The sequence below is a fragment of the Ylistrum balloti genome, unplaced genomic scaffold (genome assembly GCF_031769215.1).
Source record: "Ylistrum balloti isolate Yb309-2 unplaced genomic scaffold, AGI_CSIRO_Ybal_v1 Utg370056, whole genome shotgun sequence".
Classification (NCBI taxonomy): Eukaryota; Metazoa; Mollusca; class Bivalvia; order Pectinida; family Pectinidae; genus Ylistrum; species Ylistrum balloti.
In genome coordinates, this window is record NW_026782106.1 from 1,897,474 (window position 1) to 1,917,352 (window position 19,879).

Consider the following 19,879-nt stretch of genomic DNA (forward strand, 5'->3'; position numbering starts at 1 on the left):
TGGCGGTAGTTTAAGATTAAAGCTAGGGAGAAATGTCAAAAACTGAATAAGTAGGTCACAGCGACATAATTCTGATCTGTCATGTTCTCTTGGATTGCTATCCTGAAGTGATAAGAAAACGATCCTCCTTTAATTGTTACAGTAAAATAAGAATCTTATCTTACCAATGATATATTGCTGAAGACTATTTTCATGTTCTGAATTGTAGCTATGTGTGGTTATTAGCCTGTTTTTTTTGTATATACAATGCATTGTTGAATTTTAAAAAGTATTTGTTAGGGAACAAATCAAATCCATTCTTATGTTTACAATATGACTCACGTATTTTTAATTCAGAATCCCGAATAAAATAGTTATATTTCTTGGTAACCAGGGTCGATATCAATCTGAAGTGCACACAATAAGTCTCGAGATAACACATAAATGATGATAGCTGGTAGTGCATACCTAGCATGCTACTCTGTTAAGGTACGTCTTGTGCCCACAGCCGGTTATATATAATTATTCCAAGTATTATCAGTTTAAAGTAGTTATAACGGTAGTTTTAGAAACCAGTCAGAACCATCAAAATAAAAAGTAAAAAGAATATATTGTCTGCACCTTGCAATTTTTAGTTCTACTTTATGATATACTCTAAACATTATTCTTACAATTATCATCACTTATATATAGTCGGATTTCAAATTCAGAAAAAGGTTTTATATAAGTTGGTACAACATGTTTCCGGATCCTATTAATTTGTACTGTGCTGTATGTTGTTTTGAACTCAATATTGAACAAAATAAAGTTTATATTAACATTGAATTTCATTTCATTTTAACAAATTTTATTGTGTGAACATATATCAATGAATAGGATACCAGGCAGTATAAATATAAATCTTCTCCATAAATTATGGCATAGGTGGTTTAGTTATAGTAAAGGTGTTTTAGTCTTTTTTTTTCAGAAGATCATTAAAAGCACATCGTTACATGTAAAATTGACAGCACGCGGGCTTGGCACACTAGTCATCTCCAAACAACAGGACGTTTTGTTCAGTCTACAATTATATATGTACTTTACAAATCACACCTCCGTTTAGAATGAACCCGGAAATAAGAACTTTCGTTACAAGATCATGTCCATTTGTTGGTTGGAAAGACCTGTACTCACGCATTCTTAGGGATAACTAATTTGATATAAAGATGTCTTTGTGCCCGGTAAAACACAACAATGCCATATATCACCTTAATATTGGAGATTCCCCCCCCCCCAGTTAACTATTCCATCTTTCTACGTTAATAAAACAGGCACCATTTCTAACCAAGATCTACCATCCTTGTACAACTTTGTAAGTGTTTTTTCAAAGGAGATTTCTTTTAGCTCTGGCCTTTCCTCCATCACCGCAAGCACAATGATAATTAAAATGGTTCTGTTGCCATCATCCTGTTACGATGGCCATGATGTCACTGTCCTGGTAAAAAGGTCTTGTAGTCATCATCCTGTAAAATGGCCATGATGTCACCATCGTGCTAAAACGATCATGTAGTCATCATCCTGTTACGATGGCCATGATGTTACTGTCCTGCTAAAACGATCATGTAGTCATCATTCTGTAAAATGACCATGATGTCACTGTCCTGCTAAAAAGGTCTTGTAGTCACCATCCTGTTAAAAAATACATGTCGTCACTATCCTGTTAAAACGGTTCTGAAGTTATACATTCTGTTAAAACATCGCTGTAGTATCCTATCGGTCAACATCCTGTTAGAACGATGTAGTCACCCCTACTTTTAAAACAGTTCTGCAGATACCCATCCCAACTTCCTGTCCTCTACCCTAAAGTGAACAACTACCCGTCCGTCTCTTCTCAAAAGAGATCAATTATTAAAAGAGTATTGTAAACTCAGTGTCATAGACCTTTAATAAAGCCTTTTATCATTTACTATTGAATCCATGTCATACATTAAAAAAAATGGAAATTTAAAAAAGAAAATCAAACACACTTTTCCAAACTGCAGTTTATTCCTGCTGATACACTTAACGATGTAACATGCTCATTTTTAAAGCTGTACATACATCATCATACAGATCACATGATTAGGTTTCCACGGCAACAGCCGAACATGAAAGTATATAATAATGTTAACAAATAGGAACTATCTAATAATAGTTATGATGACAGCAATAGTAAATATCACAATCATAAACATCACTTTAACATATCTGTTTGAACAAGGTTATATTGCACGTCGCCACAACTTCTCGTCACTACTGTCGAACCTTTAAAGATTCAATTGTCAACATCTGTTATTTATCTTGTAGTCACTGTCACAAAAATACTTGTAATTTACCTTAAAAGTCACTGTCACAGAAACACTTGTAATTTATCTGAAAGTCACTGTCACAGAAACACTTGTAATTTATCTTAGAGTCACTGTCAAAGAACTCTTGCAATTTATTTGTCATTGTCACAGAAACACTTGTGATTTATCTTAAAGTCACAGTCATAGAAACACTTGTGATTTATCTGAAAGTCATTGTCACAGAAACACTTGTGACTTATCTTAGTGTCACTGTCACAGAAACACTTGTGATTTATTTTCAAATCGCTGTCACAGAAACACTTTACTTGACAGTCACAGTCAGCAAAACACTTGTGGCTCATTTGACATATCCCTGTCACAGAAGTTATTTCGCTGACAGTAAATGTTTTAGAACGTCTTGTGATTTAACTGACAGTCAATGTCATAAACTATTTCACATTTTCTCCATCATTATCCTCAAAACGCCTGTTTTTATCTGACATGTACTATTACAAAGACATGTGTCATTCACCTGACAGACAATGCCACAAGAACACTTAAGATTTTTCTAAAAGTCACAATCACCTAAAGACTTGGCATTTACCTGACAATCATTATCATAGAAATGCTTGTGATTTACCCGACAATCACTGTCATAGAAATACTTGTGACGTACAATGTACCTTAAACTGATTGTTTTAACTTTATCTGCCAAAATTTTCAACTCTGATCTCGATATCCAAGAATATTAAATAAGTTTCATTTTCAATTTTAAAGGAAACTATCCCTTTATGTATATCAAAGCACATTTTGAATTTTTGTGATAAATTTTATAAACGTTATCTACTATATACATGTATATTAAAATACATCTTAAACATGACTATTTCATTAATTCTAGTCACATTTGTTTTACATCTATTAATTTTCATTTACCTTTAATTCAAAAGCAATTTACGGACCATAGATCCATAGTATTATGGTATATGGCGTACGTATGACCCTTTGACCTCTATACTGTGTATGATCTCCAGAAGTAAACATCAACTTTTACGTATAGGAATTGTATTTCTCTATATAGATGTGAACAATTTGATATGCTGATCATGGAATGATTTACTAACAATATAACTCTGGTGAGAAGTGGGGGTCAAAGGTCAGAGATGCAGAACACATTGTGAAAACAGATCAACAAACACACAATAATATACAAGTTTGTCCTTGGAATATTTCAACATCAACACAGATACAATATCTCACAGGATATCTCATCATCATAGACATAATGGAAGATGGAGCATGTTACACAGCTCCACCCACATATTTTTTACCTAGCTTTTTATGTATTTATTTCCAGGGGACAAACTATCAAATGTTGATTGAATTAAGAATTAGTTGTATTAATTTGATATTCAAAATAGTTTTTTTGTGGGAGTTTAATGTTAAATCTAAGTACTTATACAAGGTCAGTTTGTAGTGGCAATTCTACAACACTGCTGACTTAATTTACCGTAAATTTCCTTGGGAAATAATAACATTGTACAGTAGTAGTGTTTTTATAGGATAAATACAATGTTATAAGATTCACCAGAGATAGATAGAGTTACAATGTACCTCACCTACATCTTCTAACCATCTCTAAACCTTCTCCCTACCCCAACACAGGCGCTTACACGTAACATCGCCCTATTGTTTACATGAAATGTATTAATAGTGATATTATTACAAAGGTCAAAACTATCATAGTTATGAGTGGATCATCACCAACTACTCCGATACATCTTGATGAAAACCAGGAACTGTACGCTGGTGTTTAAGAAGATTACAATTTTTTTGATGGACCACCAATTCATTTTCTATAATTAAAATATTGAATAGAAAAATGCCACTAATGTTTAAAAAGTAGAATAAATCAACATATTGGCAAAACAACATGAAATAGAAACTTAAAACATCTTCTCAGAAAATACAAAAAAAATTATCTCGTCAACTGCTTTCTCTGGAGACTTGAGGTTGCAAACTTCTAATGGGGTTTTTATCTAGTAGATTTAGCAGGATGCTATTTTAAAGGCATCAAACTGTCATGAAGTCACTTTCTGGAATTACAAACTCAATTCCAAACATCTGACCAAAATGTATTCACACACAAAAACCTGTCTCTACACAACTACCTTTTACTCCTGCAAAACCACCTTACATTCCAACATCTTCAGTTCACTTTTGACCTCCTTCTATCCATGCACAATCATATTCTATTTCTAAACATTCACACCCACTTCCTACACAACCAAGTTCTTCTTCTATAAGACCACCTTCTGTTCCAATATGATCACTTTTTCCTACATGGCCACCTTCTATTCTAATACAACCAACTTATGTTCCTGCACAACCATCTTCTGTTACTATACAACCACCTAGTGATCCTAAACAATCACCTTTTCTTCCTTCCTGACCACCTTCTGTTCCTACATAACAAACTTCTGTTCCTAAACAACCACCTTCTGTTCCTATACTACCAACTCATTCTCCTACAACACCACCTTCTGTTTCTATACAACCAACTTCTATATTCCTAAATGGCCACCTTCAATTTTAATACAACAAACTTCTGTTCCTATAAGACTACTTTCTGTTCTTATACAATTACCTTGTGTTCCTATAAAACCACCTTTGATTCATACACAACCATCTTCTGATCCTGCACGCCCACCTTCTGATCATACATGACCACCTTCTGATCCTATACAACCACCTTCTGATCCTATACAACCAAATACTGTTCCTACAAGATCATCTTCTATTCCTGCATTTTCAGCATGTCTCTACATAGTTCCGGTAGAGACTTAATGAGACATGTATTAATGTTTCATCCCTTTGAGGACATGTCCACCATCACTTAATTCTAACCCCACTTTTGAAGTATGTACATTTGATATCTAGAGTTAACCTCCCTTCGCTTCCTCTAGGAATACTTCTATTGTTAGAACTAACAAGAGATAGTATATAGGCCTATTGTAGGGATATACCATATATCTACAACCACTGATTCATTTTTCTAGTCACTAGGAACAAGAAACTGACTAAGCAAAGCAGCTCTCCAGGACAATCATAAGATAAGAAACAGACTGATTACAGATTTTAAACTTAAATACATAGTACATCTACAAAATACTGAATGGCAAGCAAAGCATGAAGCAATTAAAAAATCAAACATTGAAATGTCAAACAAGTTACATATTTTCCATGTGAAATATTTTCATTCTTCCACACATTAATATTTGCGTCACATAGAATTGATTGCTAAGGCAAATGGCTGACTTACAGCTCTCTAGGAGAACTATTGGTGGACAGTACAATCAAAAGTAAAAGTACATATTTCATATTGATTTTAAACTCAATCATTATCTAGCGGACAAACAGTATGATCACATCCCTGAAATAAAAGACTAGGACCATTGTGAGTATATCTAGAATGATACTGAGGTATTGTAAATAAATAAAATAGCGCTGAAATTAAAGCAAATAAAAATTCTAAATGATCACTATGAAATGTTGGGTAGTCTGAGTCACATATCATGGCTCAATTATGTTCTGAATTCCTAATATTCCATGAAAGGATGGTTTTTTTCACCCTAATTCTGGAGATGTATAAAACACTTACATCTGATCTCAATTTCTACTTCTTAAAGTTGTATTTTTTATTTTTCCATTTCTCTACATTTAATGGTTTTTGTTTGTTTTTCACATGAAGTAAAATCCGCACAAACTTGAGGATCAAAATATGACAAATTATTTCTTGGCACAATCTATTCAACATCGAACAAATCAAATCAAGTAAAAACAAAGTAAATAAACTATAGAATTCAGTAACAATAAACAAAAATAATAGTTAAGTATCAAGCACTTAACTTGTCTATCAACATCTCAACAGTGCAAAAACATGCTGCAGCATCATTCATCACAACTCATCAAAATTGGAAATTTCAAGAATTATGCCATTGAAAATAAGAGGATGATGAAGCAGAATCATAGCTGTAAGTTCTATGGGATGGTCGGAGTGGTCAAAAACAGCGAAAGACAGAGTTTTCAATAGGTCGGTCACTCACTGATCAAATAATAGCTTTTTCGTATCTATACTAGAAATTGTTTTGTACATGAACTTTGTAAAATAAAATTGTCAGTTAATTTCGAACATTGAAAAGACTTCAAACCTATGATTATATCATCTATACTTGCTTCTAGTTCTACTTTAAGTAACTTTAATTTGAATGCAAGTACAATACATAAAGCTTATGTTTAATGTCTGTAACAGAACATTAATTTTCTTTCTCACTTGAAAATAATTTTGTGAAAAGAAGTGTTTCATATTTATCGTAGGTTTGTCATCAAGCTTTTGTAATCCATCAATGTTATAATGGAAAAAAATAATTGATTCATGATAAATATCATACATTTCAAACAAATGTTGTTAACAGTACATAGAATTACTAAGGCGGAATAAATAGTGTCAATAAATATTTCACAACACTTTTTGGAAACAAAAAGAGGAATATCTTCAAAAATAATTTTCTGCAAAATTCACTGAGTATTCAGTCACAACATATATTTGTAAATACAAAAGGAAAGTATGCACCTCTAAATGAGTTAAAAAAAAACATCACACAGAACTTTGTAGCTAAACACTAAGAGTTGCTCACGTACAAGAAACTTGGTAGCAAAAATAATACAGAAACACTACTGTTATATTTCATTAATGATAAATTACTATTCACATTTCTTTATATACAATTAGCAATGGAACACATGAAGCATAATATTTACAAAACATGTTTGAGATAATAGTTATAAGATTTTGTACATCAGTAATATCTATTGTTAAACCGGTATGAAATTTGGGGGAAAAAGAAATAATCAACTTCTATCACATGGTACAAATAGAAATTCTATTCTTAAATGGTTGAGAAACTAATTTGATAACGATATTGTACATTTCATTGACAAATTTTGAAATGAACGGTCAGCAATATCAGAACTCTTGTAGTCTTTTCAATATTTTCTATTAATTATCTCCCTTAGTTTGGATTTATCTCCCTTAGTATAAAATACATGCATATATATAATTATTACTCTTTTGGGGTATTTGAGAGGGTGATACTCAAGGTTAAGCATATTTACTCTGTCAGTTAGACGTTACTTTATCTAAATATTTGGAAAGTTTGGATAGCAAACCAAACTATAATACAAATGAATGACGCAGTATATTATATAACTCAATACACCAAAGATTTCCATGAGGTTATTAGGGATGAAATTTCTGTACAGTCATTGCTGGAACAAGGACATGTATCTGATATTATATCCTAATCAAAAATTAAACATGTACAAACAGCTCTTACCAGACCTAATAGGACATATCCCATGAATGTCAGAGGTTAAATCCTCAAACAAAGCTCAAATTATATTATCATTGATTTCAATGTAAAGGAATGTTATATGATCTCCTGTCCCTTCTCTACTGGAAAACATCTTTACACAACAACATGACTGTTTTCCATTATTACAGATTTATATATCATATTTATACGTTCACACTTGACAGCTGTCAATATATGCTTGATCTCAATTAACATGACATATTTGACAACATCAAATAAACTGATACAATAGTTTGATAGTCAGATTTGGCATGTTGGCTAGGCTACTTTTATCTAGTGCCACATTAAATCTATGCAGTCAGTGAAAAATTGGTAAAATTTGACTTTATACTAAAATTATGAAGCTAGTGAGTGATTTGGACTTATATTGGAAAATGTCCTTGGTACATAATGATTGAGAAATAAATATCTTTCATGAAATTCACTTGTTTCTTCATTAATTTAGAGTAAAATGTTTTCTGTTCCATTCGGACTGGTGTATCTGGTAATGTTACATGTACAAGACGTGTGTTTAGTCTACATTAGTTCCTGTTATAAGTACCTCAGTAAATGTGTACTCGAACAATTTCAGATCATTACATTTTTATTTAATATGCTAGGAGGAATTTAGTCATAGTTATTTAAATGACGTAAACATTCTTCACTTTATATAAGTAACAGGTACATTCATCTTGTATATCAAACAATTATTTTATAAATCATCCTGAATTTTAACAAAATTTGTTCAACATTCTTCAACATGTTCTTTCTTTAAAAACCTTCTAAGCAGTCTTATCTGACTATCATGAAACTACATTAAAAGTTTACAGGTTTAGGAATGCTTGTTTAAAGCAATATCGAATCAGAGCCTTCTTTTCCTTCTAAAACAGTATATTCGTTCCAACATATAGAATATAAAACATGTAAAAATTAACTATTCACAAAAATTCTTCATAAAGATTGATGGTAAACACCTGTTTCATTTACGACATTGATCAATAAAAATACCAAATTATTTGGATTTTTTTCGTTTCTTTCAATTTTAGCTAAAATATGTTTTGTCAAATACAGTTTCAAATTTTAATGTGACCTGTTTTCACATTTTCACTGATAAAAAATGTACACATATCATATATCAACACAAACATCATTACAATGAGAATAAAGTAAAGATTATTCAGGTTTATATAAAGATGCTTATACAACTACACAGTCAAATTTAATGTGTTTATAACAGTTCACCACAACATATGATGGAAAAGCTCCTGGAAACTCTCTGAAGCATATTCTTTCATCCCAGTATATATATATATATTACCTTGTACTATAATTAAGCTCAGCATCAGAGTTATTTCAGGGCTTACTCGAGCTTCATGATAAAATGCATTTTTTATTTTGCAAAAGGGGAGAAAACTCCACACAAAATAACTTACACTGTTAAATATACAGGATCACATAGTTTCACAATATATTCACTTTGCATGATGGGTAAATGAAAATGACAAATCTATATCTATAGTTACTATTCATTTGATGAATTTTACAGAGGTTATGTAACAAGTTCTCTCATTGGCTATTAACATCCATTCATCTAGCTGGCGGAACTTTGTTCAACAGAAAAGAGAGCCAAAACTTAATATTCCAAATTCTCTTAAATTAGAATATATTCCAATGGCAAACACATCAGACTGTGTTTTGTTAATATCTTTCTTTTAGAATTTTCACAAATATTTCCAGGAGAAGCTTTTCAAATAATGCAGAATACCTATACATTGACAGAAAATGTCTCCTGTCCATTTATCACTTCTAATGTTCAGCTGAAGATGGTCAGACCATTCTCTCAATCCTCTCATTCACTTGCTCTCATCAGTCGGTGTGAATTAATTAACTCATATCTGTACTGGTTGTTTACGTCGTGACAACGTTGACCTGCAACACATAATATAAGGATCATTGTTAACAAGAATATCAGATTTTAAAAACTTAACACTCCTTCAATTCAATGCTAAAAAAATTGACTTAGTCATGAATTACATGTACGCATGTCTGACGAGTAAAACTAACACGTGATACTTTGATTGCATTGTGATTTACCCTCAGCAGTTTCGTTAAGGTTTATAAAGTACTACACAAAGGACCTGTTGGGCATATCTCCATGAAAGCCAGAAGTGGGTTGATAGCAAAAGACCAGCCTTACCTGATCTGACCAGCCAATAGCGGGTTGATAGCATATAGCCAGTCATGGAAGTCCTTCTCATCTAGGGTCTGCATCAGGAACCCACGGTGCTTGGTCAAAACAGAGAATGTGTTTCGTGCCTAAAAGTAATAAAGTAGTTCTTTATCCTATACATAAAGACTTCAACAGAGGTTCAAAGTATACACATTACAGTACCAGCATACTCTTAACAGTTTGAAAAAATCCCTAAGTCTGGTCAATAGTTTTGAAGTAAAAATTGGTTTTGACCAAGGAATGAGTATAGTACAATAACAACATAAGGACATTAACAATGTTTAACTTTTATTGATTTTTCACTCTAAAATTCCACTTTCCAGGCACATTAATGGTTTATCAAGTACCCTGTCAGTATATCAATTATGACTTAAAATAAAGATATGGTGTATTCATTTTTTATTAGTTAGTACTTTTTATTTTGCTCCAAACTATTTACCATTTGTTGAACTCAATAGGAAGATTCATAGTACAGAAACTCTGAAGTAAAAATTTTGTATCTCGAGAGTTATTAATTAGCTCCATAATTACACTTTTTTCCTATTACAATGTTGCTGGTACTTTGTTACACTTGAAAATTACCAGTAATGTGATCAGTATCTAAAGGTGCCTAACAAAGTTAGATATTTATCTGGTTTGTGTGGGCAGTATCTAGTTCTCACAAACCATCTATTTTGTGTGGCAGTATCTAGTTCTCACAAACCACCTATTTTGTGTGGCAGTATCTAGTTCTCACAAACCATCTATTTTGTGTGGCAGTATCTAGTTCTCACAAACCACCTATTTTGTGTGGCAGTATCTAGTTCTCAGTAACACTTAGTTATTAAATCTCTATTGTATATAAATACACAGTAGTACTCTGTCAATGACTGAATGAATATCTTGTCACGTTACTGAAACAACCATGTCTGTATTCAGTATGATATCGTATGTACAGGTACCTTCAGTAAAGCTTGCTGGTCTTCACTATAATCTATCTGTGATGTGGCCAAGTTGATAATTCCACGCTCTACCGGATCCTTCTCAGAATTGTAGATATACACGTATGGACGCCTCACAACCTAGAAAACACACACATCAAGAGATATCTAGAAAACGCACACATAAAGTGATATATTTGTAGGTGACCATATTCCAATGACAGTCGTTACCTGGTAATAGACACATCAGAAATCTAAATTCTCTTGCCAACCCTTCAAAACACTGAAGGACCTTATTGCCTCTAAAACTTATTAGAGTTTTTTTTTACTACAAATTATTTCTGATCTTTTCAAGATGTACTGTTTATATAGCATGACCCCTGGCTTATGATCTATAATGTACAAGTACCAATCATTTCATCCTAGATTAATGATGAACGATAAGTTGACCCCTGACATATACATTCAACCTTGCTTTTACATTTGAGTTGTGACCTGTGCTTGTTTTTACAATTCAGAATATATAAACAGTCAAATCTCAATATCTCAAACTTATATAACTTGAAGATTTCATTTAATATTTTATTGGTATCAGTCAACCTTCACACTAAACTTCGCATTTACTTAATAAAATAATCAGACAGCTCCCAGTTTTACCATGATCCCACTGACTTTGAAATAAAGTTTTACCACGATCCCACTGACTTTGAAATAACTAAGTTAAACTGAATAGTTTTTCTCCGGATTTACTTACCACCCAGCGTTTGACCCAGCCGCTGTGCTTCTCCTCCAGAAAGTTGAGATAGCCCTTTCTTGAAACAACAGGACTGACGCGCACCTCTTCTATATGTGGAATGTAAATGTTGCTGTCTAGGTTTAGACTCATTGATTTGATTGGCAGAGACAACTTCCTGTCTGCTGTGGAATCCTGGGAAGTGTTGGAGTTTGTAGACAGACTTTCACATGATTTTGACAATTGGATAGAGTTGTTGTTGGTGGATTGTTTACTGAAAAGAAATGAAGCCAGGTCTTTTAAATTGTGAATTGAAATACATGAGAATAAAACATGCATAGATAATATAATGAAAACAAATTTACAGACAACTAACAGATCAGATATTTACCTGAAGAGTTCCGAGGCTGAGGATGTCGACATACTTGTAGTCATCGAATCTGTCACACCATCACTGTCCTCTGATGTGTTTGTGTTTGTACTGGCCACAGAGTCTAACATCACAGTCGGCGTCTAGACGCATTTCAAACAATACAGATAAGCATGCTATTCTACACATTGAAAGGTGACGTCAGATTTCACAGAAATATATGTTTAATCTACAGTGTTAATCTTAGAACTGAATTAAATTTTAACATTATTTAAATATCAATCCTAAAAAAATCTTCTTTTTCAGTGAAAATGAATTTTTACATGTTATCCTACAAAATATATAAATATGTATCACAGTATATATGATCATCCCCAAAAGTGTGATCATATGGAAGGACGGACACCCGGATGGTCAGACAGAACCTGTATCTCTGATCATGAAACTCAAGAAAAGTAGTCTTTTTGATGTAGTTACCTTGATTGGAGGTGGAGACAATGGAACCCGTCCATGAATCATCAACCTCAGGCATTTGGCCATTAGTTCCTTCTCTGGATCACCGTTAGTTTCAAAATTAAATATAACCTCACGTTTGCTAAGCTTTTTGCCCTTTTCACTCTCATCCACCTTTTCCCATTTCTCTATGAGTTTTTCCTCGGTAGTGTTGTCGACCTTGTCCGGTGTAGGAGGTTGTATTTTCTCATCTTGTTTCGTCTCTTCTTGCTGCCTTGCTTTAGCTGACTTGTTGGATGCTTCTTTGTCCAGTTTACTCAGCTCATGTGTTTTGTTTTGTTCAGCAAGTTTTTCACGTAGTAACAACACGTGGCGTGACTTCTCTACAAGTTCAAGACGTGTGAGTTTCTCCAGTTCCCACTGGTGGTCAAAGATGAGTGAGTCACCGCGGGGACGCCAGCCGTTCAGGTTCTCCTCACCCCGAACATATGTCGAGGATGTATCAAGGACGCGGCGTTGTCGTCTTTGTACACCTAAGAAACATAACAGGATACTCTTTAAAATATTTGAATTAAAATATAACCATTTTGATATATCATTCACTAATTTTAAAATAGAGAAGCCAAAACAGGCTACAAATGTTCAACTTTACCTGTAAGTGAAAACAGACTAAATTTCCAGAATAAGAACCAATTCCAAATATGACATATCTAAATTAATTTTACTTTTTTAACTAAAATTATCATCAAGGAATATTTAGAAACTTTCAGATAATAGATACCATCAATCGCCATAGAAGACTTTTAACCAACATTTTCTAATGTGATGTATGGATTATTTACATATCATTACAGTTTATGTACAAATTGTGTTCTCTATCTTTCAATCTAGAACTATATCTACTATCCTATTCTACATTGTTTTATCTAACAGTGGTGTTTATGTTTGTGGGGGTTAGGGTTACCAGTAATCGTTTAAGATTGGCTAGCTGTGTGGGAAGGGCCATTTGCAATGGCAGTGGGTGTAATTAGGGAGAATAAGGAAGTTAGAGGCAACAGGAAGTGTAATGTCTCTGTATACAGATTAAATGATATGGAATTCCAAATGTGTTAGGAATTGATGGACATTCTGGGTTGAATAAAAGCATAATTATATGTCTAGAAGAGAAGAAATGAAAGTTCACTCTAATTCACAATGGACACGCACATTATCAGTAAATCTGGTATTCAAGAAGGATGAAGATTTTTCATTTTTCATAAATATAAAACAAACAGATCATGTGGTTTAAATCAGATCAGCACCCAATCAAAGTAAGTGTTACAGGAACTGAGGAAATGGATCAGCAGCCAATCAAAGTAAGTGTTACAGGAACTGAGGAAATATATCAGCAGCCAATCAAAGTAAGTGTTACAAGGAATTAAGTGATCATAGATCAGCAGCCAATCAAAGTAGGTGGTACAGGAACTGAGGAAATAGATCAGCAGCCAATCAAAGTAAGTGTTACAGGAACTGAGGAAATATATCAGCAGCCAATCAAAGTAAGTGTTAAAGGGAATTAAGTGACCACAGATCTGCAGCCAATCAAAGTAAGTGTTACAGGGGCTAAAGTAATAGGTCCAAAGTCAATCAAAATAACAAGGAATTAGGTGATCATATTATATCTAATACAGGAATATTACAACTAGCCAATCACTCCGTGGCATTACAAATTTTCATGCAACAACCAATAACATGTAGTCATGACAAGTAAGTCCTATTGCAGTGTGACCATGCAGTCAAAAATAGTATTACAAATCTGTAGATGCATACAATAATGGCCAGTCAGGTTTGTTTTTCGATATTACTCGTATACTGACTAGTATATATAGTCTATTTGTGCAGATTGGTGGGAAGGTGGAAGGTTGAGCTGTCAAGTGGTGGAAGGGGAAGGTGGATCATTCATTTGGTGCTGGGTGAGACAACACAAACACAACACAATACCTGGACTACCTGAATCGGACGCCCGTCGCAGGTACAGCTCGTAGATACCACTCACACGATTACTATCCTGGTTCTTAGAGCCACCAAACAAGTTCCTCAGTGTCCTGAAACGAGCACTAAATTAGGGACAGGCTGTTAAATACAACAAACTCTGGCAATGTAACACAAAGCTCAAAACTTCCCAGGCATCAGTCTGCCATCCTGTGTCACAACCTGTGTCAGGCATTCATCTGTCCTAACATGCACCAGCAAAAATCTTACAAGCATGAATGAGACAAGATTTTACACTTCAATACAAAAGGCTGCATGGTCCTGTATCACTCACCTGATCTATAGCTTATGAACAGAAGATTAAAAATTCACTCCTGTGACCTAAACCCTTAATTTCCCATATGTTACAGAGATAAAACTCTAGCCCATATTGTCAGATCTCAACACATTTGACAATAGTGACATAGAAAATGACACCCTGTAATCCAACTGGAAAACTACCTTAGAAGCCATAAATACAGGCTAATCTAAAGAACTGTAGTTGGCCTTTGTATAAAATTTTATCTGAATTCCTAAAGAAAAAAGTAGTTATATAGGAAATATATCACGATCCTAGCTTTCATCTCGGTTATTCAGATTTAAAGAAACATTTGTTGTTAACAATTGTAATTTTGAAAGTGGGTCAAGGTTATTTGGACAAACTCTACAGCTCTTTGCTTCCCAATAATTTCATTCTCGGTTTCTTGACTATTGAAAGTGGGTCTATCTTACATAAATTATTTGAAATGTGGGTCAAGGTCAATAAGTTGAACAAACTGAAGAGCTGATACTAAGAAATGGATTACATCACACCATGGCACAATATGATTTAGTTGCTCTACAATTACAGGCAGGTTAGGTAATGATGTATAGAAACAAGTACAATGTGTAGAATATTATACTGTAGGTGTTGTCAAGAGTTGAAGCGTACACAGAGAGCAGGCACACAATATCAAACAAGAAATAAATACCCTCAATAACACTGTTCACATTTACATGAAGGTAATCATCAATGTTGTGATACATGTACTAACTAGCCACTGTTTTCAGGAAACTATCACAATTTTTTTATTTGTAATTATTCTGGTAACCCAAATGGATATTCCATATTGCTGATTTACTAATGATAAAGATAACTGACGGTCTTGCTTTATTTTTTTTCTAATGATTTTTGTTAAAAAAAGAATCATGTATATTTCAAAACAATTTCTTTAAAAATTGTTATGAAAAAATAAAGAGGAAGATATTAATTGCTACCAAAGTCACAAAGATGTTACAATGATTTCGGCATCATTTATAACATGGATGCTGCTGTCACATGTGCTAAGGGCAGTGCTGATGCATGCTGGGAAGGATCAATCATTTGGGTTGTCCACAGGATAGCACTGCATTGACACAAAATTTATCACATGCAAAGTATAAGCTCTCATGATAACACAATTTCATCATATTGTGGTAAGACAACACATTTGCTTTAGAACATGTATAAGCTGTACCTCGCAGATACAGTTAAAGCAGACTTAAACACACATGTACGGGTACACTCAAACAAACAGTAATAACTAATGATTAAAGCATATATCTCCCATTTTGTAATAACTAATATTCACCATGTGCATTGTGATTATGTTATATCAAAAGTATTACCTACTCAAAGGTAAATAATTATACAAACACACATGTTGAATGATATGATGTACATCCACTTAAGAGATATGACTTATATATAGTACTAAATGACTAATTTTTAGGAATGGATTTGCTGATACTTTAACATTTAACGGTGACCTTGACATTGGCATTCAACTTGATACTAGATGGCCTTGACATTAAACAATCACCTTGTAAACAGATTACATGACATTTAAGCAGTAACCTTGTACGCAGAAAACTTGTAAGAAGATGACCTTGACATTGGCATTCAACTTGATACTAAATGGCCTTGACATTTAATAGTGACCTAAACGTCCTGAGTACATACCTTGATGTAGATATCTTGGTATCTCTGGAATGAACAATAACACAGAGATCCTTGGTGATGCATGCCGGTTGGTCACAGTTCTCCACCTCAATATAGGCAGACAGTGTCATGTAGACGCGCTCTCCGGAGGATGTCATGCGGTTGAGAAGATGGGAATTATGGAGGGAGCTATCCCAGGCTGCCTCAAAGCGGAAATAGATTCTAGAAAGTAACAAGGTAAATTTAAAAATAAATTGTTTGATAAAGTGAATAAATCACTTTTACTGTGTAACTATAAAGAAGCCCTACATACACTTTATACATGTTTATATAAATTACAGTAATCTACATCTAGACAGGGACTCGTTTACCAAAGAACATGTAATCTACCTGTAATTCATCTGCAATGTACATGATACAGGGCCTAACCAATTAAGAGTTGAGACAGTGACTTAGGAAAAGTTTGTTTTTACAAATTGTTTGTATAAATGTGAAATGAAACTTAAACTTTGCAAGGTACAAGAAAAAGTGTGAAGGTTGAGTAATAACCTAACTGTCTAAAACAAACTGACTGACACAGACAAAGAACTCAGTACTTTATGTAAAACTGACCGACACAGACAAAGAACACAGTACTTTATGTAAAACTGACCGACACAGACAAAGAACTCAGTGCTTTATGTAAAACTGACTGACACAGACAAAGAACACAGTACTTTATGTAAAAATGACAGAAAGGAAGGTTTATTACCTGTCATCTCCAGGGTACTGAATGTAGGAAGCAGGGAAGAGACTTAGAGACAACACTGTAGTCTCCATGTCGGAGTCTCGGTATTCAGGTGTGGTACGGATACGTCCTGAAAAATTACAAACAATTAAAATCCTCTCCAATTCTACAAAATGATAATCTATTCTTCCTTAGGGTCATAGATATAGAGAATACATGATCAATGTCTCAAAAAAGCTGTACTTTTGTAGTAGTTGCAGGATAAAAGTGCACACCTGGTAATATACTAGCCACAACATACCACTCAGTTAGAGAGAACTTCTCTTTAGCTTGATTGGTTGAGCATCAGACTAGTAAGCCAGAGTTCAAATCAAATCAAAAGAAATAAACAATGACCTCTGTTACAAAGGGACTGAGGGATAATACTAAGTTTTACTTTCATAACCATCACTGTAATCCCCGGAAACTTGAGTATGAGTTATTTTCCGTAGAAGGGAGGTATGTAACCCTGGTAAATACTAGCCACTCTATACCATTTGGCTAGAGAGATCATCTGAGAGCTTGATTGGCTGGCTATTAAGCCAAAGGTTCCAAGTTGGAATCATAGTGGCGATATTGAAATAAATAATGACCTCTGTTATAAAAGTCTGGGTATACTTACCTACAACAAGTTCCTTGACATCTTTCCAGATGAGGTCTGTCTCTGGACTTTGGTCCTGCATGATGGTAATGGCGATTCTTCGCTGGATACCTTGGTGTAACATGTACGTTCCCATGCATGGCTGGTCGTCACTGTGATCCACTACAGCCGGCACATATCTTCAGGTGGAACCACAAATACAGTGCAATTACATAAAAAGCAGATTTGTTTTACCTAATACATATGTATCTAAATTTGACTAGTAAGGTAAATGTCTGTTCCAATCAAAAAGAAATACAGAAAACAGATTAAGACAATACAACCACTGAAGTATGTTAACTGTGATATACACATTCCAGGTGACTTTATATTTTTGAATATATTCTATGACATTAACTTTTTCAACAGTGAGGGTAATACCAATGTTATCCGGTTTTTATAGTTTATTCAATTATTTCTTTTGCAAAAGGTATTATTTCACTTCTGAGTTTTGTGAACATCTCCTAAACATTGTACTTACGCCTGGGTGTAGCTTATTTGGTTTAATATACAAGTAGGTTGTAAAAGCTTGTATCAAAAACAATTTACAAATAACTAAAGTTTCAATATTTAAAAAACTACTAAATTCTGCTACTTACTCTCCACAGTCAGCCAATAAAACTCACAGATCTCAAACTTCTCTCCAAACAAGTTACCAATAAAACTTCTCTCGTACACAAGTTACCAATAAAACTTCTCTCTGTACACAACAGTCAGCTACCAATAAAACATCTCTCTGTACACAACAACCAGTTACCAACAAAACTTCTCTCTGTACACAACAGTCAGTTACCAACAAAACATCTCTCTGTACACAACAGCCAGTTACCAATAAAACATCTCTCTGTACACAACAGCCAGTTACCAATAAAACATCTCTCTGTACACAACAAAACTTCTCTCTGTACACAACAGTCAGTTACCAACAAAACTTCTCTCTGTACACAACAGTCAGTTACCAACAAAACTTCTCTCTGTACACAACAGTCAGTTACCAATAAAACTTCTCTCTGTACACAACAGTCAGTTACCAATAAAACTTCTCTCTGTACACAACAGTCAGTTACCAAAACTTCTATCTGTACACAACCAGCTACCATTAAAATTTCTACACAAAAGTCAATGACAAATAACTTACAAATACTTCAGTGTCCAAGAAACATCTGGAAACATCTATTACACTGAATTACATGACTAATGCTGCATAGATGTGTTACATACAATGACCGGATTATCAAATCTGATGTTAAATAAAAAAATAACCATGTGTTTATTTATATTATGATAAGCAAATGAATGTTATAAAAGTCTTGATTTAGGTATTAGGAACAAGTGCAAAATAAAACTGGCAGGCAAACATGCAAGCAAGTAAAGATATATAATACAAAGAATAGCCAATGAAAGGTGAAACATGAGAACAAATGTGATATTTTAGGGTGGCAATTTAGGATTACTCAGGTAATTTATTGTTTAAGTTATAAAGTAAGTTCTAATGAAGAATTATATTTTAATCAAAATTACAAAACATTAACCGGAAAGAAAGAGAACATGTAAACTTAATCTGAATATTACATGAAAAAGACCGCAGATCTATCACCATAGATACAAGACAGGTGTATCACCATAGATACAAGACAGGTGTATCACCATAGATACAAGACAGGTGTATCACCATAGATACAAGACAGGTGTATCACCATAGATACAAGACAGGTGTATCACCATAGATACAAGACAGGTGTATCACTCTAGATACAAGACAGGTGTATCACCATAGATACAAGACAGGTGTATCACCATAGATACAAGACAGGTGTATCACCATAGATACAAGACAGGTGTATCACCATAGATACAAGACAGGTGTATCACTCTAGATACAAGTCAGGTGTATCACTCTAGATACAAGACAGGTGTATCACTCTAGATACAAGACAGGTGTATCACCATATATACAAGACAGGTGTATCACCATAGATACAAGACAGGTGTATCACCATAGATACAAGACAGGTGTATCACCATAGATACAAGACAGGTGTATCACTCTAGATACAAGACAGGTGTATCACTCTAGATACAAGTCAGGTGTATCACC

The 19,879-nt window shown here is 33.9% G+C and overlaps 1 protein-coding gene across 1 annotated transcript in view; it reads right to left on the reverse strand.

The window, feature by feature from the left end:
• Positions 1-8,913: 8,913 nt before the first annotated feature.
• The window catches only part of LOC132549381 (kinesin-like protein unc-104), a 57,551-nt gene continuing 46,585 nt past the window's right edge, over positions 8,914-19,879 (reverse strand). The window contains exons 35-44 of the mRNA XM_060213308.1: positions 17,764-17,921; positions 17,127-17,232; positions 16,397-16,597; positions 14,386-14,501; positions 12,430-12,938; positions 11,974-12,095; positions 11,604-11,856; positions 10,871-10,990; positions 9,897-10,015; positions 8,914-9,628 (exon numbers count right to left, since the gene is read on the reverse strand). Coding sequence (XP_060069291.1) covers positions 9,589-9,628; positions 9,897-10,015; positions 10,871-10,990; positions 11,604-11,856; positions 11,974-12,095; positions 12,430-12,938; positions 14,386-14,501; positions 16,397-16,597; positions 17,127-17,232; positions 17,764-17,921 — 1,744 coding nt within the window. The 3' untranslated portion in view covers positions 8,914-9,588. The remainder of the gene's footprint in view (positions 9,629-9,896; positions 10,016-10,870; positions 10,991-11,603; positions 11,857-11,973; positions 12,096-12,429; positions 12,939-14,385; positions 14,502-16,396; positions 16,598-17,126; positions 17,233-17,763; positions 17,922-19,879) is intronic.